Genomic DNA, 5,389 nt, shown 5'->3' with positions numbered 1-5,389 from the left:
TGAAGGAAGACACAAGGAAATGGAAAAAAATTCCATGCTTATGGATTGGAAGAACAAATACTGTTAGAATGTCTATGTTACCTAGAGCAATCTATACATTCAGTGCAATCCTCATCAAAATACCGACTTTTTTCACAGAGCTGGAACAAATAATCCTAAAATCTGTGTGGAACCAGAAAAGACCCTGAATATCCAAAGGAATGTTGAAAAAGAGAACCAAAGCTGGTGGCATCACAATTCTGGACTTTAAGCTCTATTACAAGGCTGTAATCATCAAGATAGTATGGTACTGGCACAAAAACAGACACATAGATCAATGGAACAGAACAGAGAACCCAGAAATGAACCCTCAACTCTATGGTCAACTAATCTTCGATGAAGCAGGAAAGAATATCCAATGGAAAAAAGACAGTCTCTTCAAAAAATGGTGTTAGGAACATTGGACAGCCACAAGTAGAAGAATGAAACTGGACTTTTCCTTACACCATACACAAAAATAGACTCAAAATGGTTGAATGACTTAAATGTGAGGCAGGAATCCATTAAAATCCTAGAGGAGAACACAGGCAGCAGCCTCTGTGACCTGGGCCATAGCAACTTCTTACTAGACACATTGCCAAAGGCAAGGGAAACAAAGGCAAAAATGAACTATTGGGACTTCCTCAAGATAAAAAATTTTTGCACATTGAAGGAAACAGTCCACAAAACCAAAAGACAATTGACAGAATTGGCGATGATATTTGCAAATGTCTTATCGGATAAAGGGCTAGTACCCAAAATCTATAATGAACTTATCAAACTCAACACCCAAAGAACAAATAATCCAATGGCCAACAGACACATGAAAAAATGCTCAACATCACTCAGAAATACAAATCAAAACCATGATGAAATACCACCTCACACCAGTCAGAATGGCTAAAATTAACAAGTCAGAAATGACAGATGTTGGCGAAGATGCAGAGAAAGGGGAACCCTCTTACACTGTTGGTGGGAATGCAAGCTGGTGCAGCCACTCTGGAAACAGTATGGACGTTCCTCAAAAAGTTGAAAATAGAGTTACCCTATGACCCAGCAATTGCACTACTGGGTATTTACCCCAAAGATACAAATGTAGTGATCCAAAGGGGCACCTGCACCGCAATGTTTATAGCAGCAATGTCCACAATAGCCAAACTATGGAAAGAGCCCAGATGTCAATCAACAGTTGAATGGATAAAGATGTGGTATATATATATACAATAGAATACTACTCAGTCATCAAAAAAGTTGCAATCTTGCCATTTGCAATGACGTGGATGGAACTAGAAGGTATTATGCTAAGTGAAATAAGTCAATCAGAGAAACACAATTATCATACGATCTCACTGATATGTGGAATTTATAGAAACAAAACAGAGTATGATAGGGGAAGAGAAGAAAAAAATAAAAGACAAAACCAGAGAGGGAGACAAACCATAAGAGACTCTTAATCATAGGAAACAAACAGGGTTGCTGGAGGGGAGGCAGGTGGAGGGATGGGGTAACTGGGTGATGGACATTAAGGAGGGCATGAGATATAATGAGCACTGGGTGTTATATAAGACTAATGAATCACTGACCTCTACCTCCGAAACTAATAATACACTGTATATTAATTAGTTGAATTAAAAAATAAAAATAAAGTATTTTACACCTCCCTGGAAGGAGCCCACCACCCTTTCCCATGTTTTGGTAGATGACAAAAACCTGATTGGGTAAAAGGCATCTGGAGGGTTAATCAGATTAAAACAGAGCCAATAAACCCCTAAAACTCCTAGGCTTAGAAACTCTAGTGGCAACCCTCTCGGCTCCCTTCCCTCTTCGGGAGCTCTCTATTGTCACTCAGTAAACTTTGCTTTGCGGCCCGCCACTCTTCATCTTGTCTACCTCTTCATTCTCCATGCAGCGTGACCAAGAACCGCAGGCACTGAAGGGAAAGAAATTCTGCAACATGTCCCCTTTTACATTTCAGGCACTTCATTAAAAACATAACCTAAGCTAGTTTGGCTACTCCAAGCAATGATATGATTATATTCCTGAGTATACATACAGTAAAAACCACAATACAAAATTTGAAAATCAAATATCCTATTCATCCAGCATTTTAAAACAAGTTCAATTTAGAGACCTAAATATTAGGGGACCACCTATCTTAAATGTAGGCGTCATTGCTTGACCTGGGTTGTTGGTGGCTTCTGTACACCAAGTAAAACATTAACGTCCTGACTTTTTGCAACGAGTAGAAGAAGAGCAGGCTACCAGCAATTCTGAGAGCAAGAAACATGAAGCTCCCTGTTTTCGTAGTAGATGCCTTTACAGCAAAAGCATTTCATGGAAATCCTGCTGCTGTTTGCCTCCTAGAAAATGTAAGTACTTGGCTTTGAAGTGTAGTACCTGAAATTCTAGATTCCTGGAGAACCAAATATTTCCTATTAAAAAATCAGACCGACCTGTTTGTCTTTGGTTTGTGTTCTATGTCAAATGATATCAGCAATGTTCTTGTCTGCAAGTTGATTTTGACCAAACCATATGATGAGAATGCTTGCATCCAGATGCTTTCAGTCCGGAAAAATAAAGATTTATTTAAGGAAGAACTAAAACCAATTAAAAAAAAGATACAGAGAGCCCTTTGTTAGCTATCAGGTTTTCATTTAGTGAGCACTGATTGTGAAGGCGAATGAAATTATATGAGTTTTATGTGACTGGACGTGGCTGATATTATATTTAACATAAAAGATTTTAGCTGACTATCTTTAACCTTACCTATTTCAGACAATTAGAAATTCTTTTCAGGACCAAGCAAAAAACATTTTGCAAGGAATTAAGTTATTAAGTAGAAGGAAGGAATTAAGCTCTAATATAGGGAGAACTTTGTTTCCTGAAAGTCTCATTTTAAAAATGGCTTTTGAGGGGCATCTGGGTAGCTCAGTTGGTTAAGTGTCTGACTCTTGATCTCAGCTCAGGTCCTGATCTCAGGGTCATGGGTTCAAGCCCCGGTGGGGCTCTATGCTGGGCATGGAGCCTACTTAAAAAAAAGGGGGGGGGAAGGCTTTCGATTAGGATAAGTATTAACAGAATAGTTAAATATTCGTTGACCTTAGGTGCTTTGTGTTGGTACCTGACTATTAGGAAACAAGCCAAGGAGCCCTTCCACTCAGAGCAGTTAGTTCAAGAGTAGATTATCTGAGAATTATTCCAGAAACACAGTAAGCAATTGATGATTTTAAGTAAGTTGTGCTAGTTTGGGCAAAGTGTGTGTTAGGGTCTTCAAGTGCAGTGAATGTCAAGCTGCACATGAAAATCACCCAAGTAGATTAAAATTCCTAGGTCAGAATCTCTGGGACTGGGACCCAGGCAGCACTGTTCTTTAAAGTTCCCCAAGTGATTCTAGTGAGCTCTCAAGTTGAATGGCTGGGGTTTTACTGAGATGGGTGAAGATTGTTGGTGGAACCCTTGTACACTTATTTTCTCCCTCAAGCAGAGCAGTAAAATGGTGAAGAGTCCTTATCTTACCCTAAGAATATATTCATTACGCAAACTTGCAGCTGGGATTTTCCAACCGTAAAATGCGGAAAACAATAAAGTTAATAGGCTTTATCAAGTAACACAAGAGCTTGGGAGGATTAGTGATAGAATGATTAACAACCAGATTCTAAATCGTGAACTTAGTTTAGAAACAAGCTGGCAAACAACTTCGTGTCAAAGAAATGTGGAAATGACTGAAACTGCTTGTCAAGAGTCTTAGTGATTTGTTGCATGTCTCCATGTAGTGTTCTTGAAGAGTTCCGAAAATAGTTTCAAGTGATTTACATACTCAATTTTCACCAGATGACAAGAATTAGCATTAGTCTTCAACGTATTCCTTTTACTTCCAGTACACTCACTGCACACCAGAGCCTTTCTCTCTCTTCAAATATATTTTATACGTTATTTATATATTTGGAAAAACCAGGATGCAAAAATTTAAGCAAAGAACTCAGCATAGTTCAAAGCGATCTTCTTCAGTAAGAATGGAAGAAAGAAAAAGAAAATAAGGAAGTCCACGATTCACAGATGTTCTGTGAAGAGTCTCCCGATTCACTTCTGGGCTTTGGATCATTGGTACCAGGCTAATTTGGTGGCTTGTTAGGGACAACTGAATAGATAATCTAAAGCATAATTCACTAGTTTTCGATTCTGTGGATGGGAGAATCCTGTTCTCCTGGAGACTAATTTGGCATTTCCCCAACTCATAACCAATAAAAATTCTAATGGAAGTATATATTGTGGTTTATGCCCTTGGATTCTTTTGCCCATGGCTGGACACAGTGGATGCTTGAAACGCCTAGAGAGAACACAGGTAAACTCGGGAAAATATCAGAGACAAGTAAGTGCTAAACCTTATAATGTTGCCCACAGTTCAGTAGGTGTTTAGCCTGTCATTACCATATTCTACAAGTATTTACTGACATCTACCACAAGCCAGACTTTGGGATACGGATAGGAAGTACAAAGATTAGTAAGTTTGCCTGCCCTCAAGGAGCTCAAGGTCTAGTAAGAGAAACAGACTTGTAAACCCAATCATTATTCAATAGTTACCACAGAGGCTAAAAGATTTCATGGTACCAGGTACAACAGGGACTCAGAGAACAGAACAATGTTGGATTTTACGGAGGAGAAACTACCCCAGGTTTTAAGTGAAGGGCTTCAGAGGAATATTCTGTTTTGTTTTGTTTTGTTTAAAATTATTTGAAAATTTGACCAAGATGAGACTAATCACACACACACAAAAAAAAAACCTTGATGGACAGACTTAAGACAAGGCAATTGCACTTTGAGCTGTTTGAGTACTTGAAATTCTTCTTTTTTTTTTTAATAGAAGACTTCTGTAAGTAAGGAGAGTAAAAAATTCTGGGTCACACCATTCCAAGAGCTTCTAGACTATTCTAAAGTTTGTTCTCTTTTCTAGACAAGTCCATTTTTTAAAATTTTCACACGAGTAACTTATAACACTGTACATTAGCTGAAAATAAAAGCAAATTAAGGGCTAAATGAAACATGGAACAGATATTTGAAAAAAAATATTTAAAACCTTAAAAAATTGATGGTGTCCTCAAATGCCTGACAATCGATTTGACAACAAAGATCATGTAGAGGTATGGAAAATGTATAGAAACAATATTTAAAAAAAATTTTGGAGGGCTCCTGGGTGGCTCAGCAGGTTAAGTATCTGCCTTCTGCTCAGATCATGATCCCAGGGTCCTGGGACCGAGCTCCACATTGAGATCCGCATTGCGCCCTGAATTGCATTGGGCTCCCTGCTCAGCGGGGAGTCTGCTTTTCCCCCTCACTCTCCCTCTGTGTGCTCTCTTTCTCAAATAAATAAATA

The 5,389-nt window shown here is 38.6% G+C and overlaps 1 protein-coding gene across 1 annotated transcript in view; it reads left to right on the top strand.

Moving 5' to 3' along the window:
* Window positions 1-2,278: 2,278 nt before the first annotated feature.
* PBLD (phenazine biosynthesis like protein domain containing) overlaps window positions 2,279-5,389 on the top strand; it is a 21,003-nt gene continuing 17,892 nt past the window's right edge. The window contains exon 1 of the mRNA XM_002913739.3: window positions 2,279-2,387. Within this exon, the coding sequence (XP_002913785.1) occupies window positions 2,304-2,387 (84 nt within the window). The 5' untranslated portion in view covers window positions 2,279-2,303. The remainder of the gene's footprint in view (window positions 2,388-5,389) is intronic.

Source organism: Ailuropoda melanoleuca, chromosome 6 (assembly GCF_002007445.2).
Source record: "Ailuropoda melanoleuca isolate Jingjing chromosome 6, ASM200744v2, whole genome shotgun sequence".
Taxonomy (NCBI): Eukaryota; Metazoa; Chordata; class Mammalia; order Carnivora; family Ursidae; genus Ailuropoda; species Ailuropoda melanoleuca.
The sequence above is the reverse complement of the archived record's forward strand: the minus strand, read 5'-3'. Positions and strand labels throughout refer to the sequence as shown.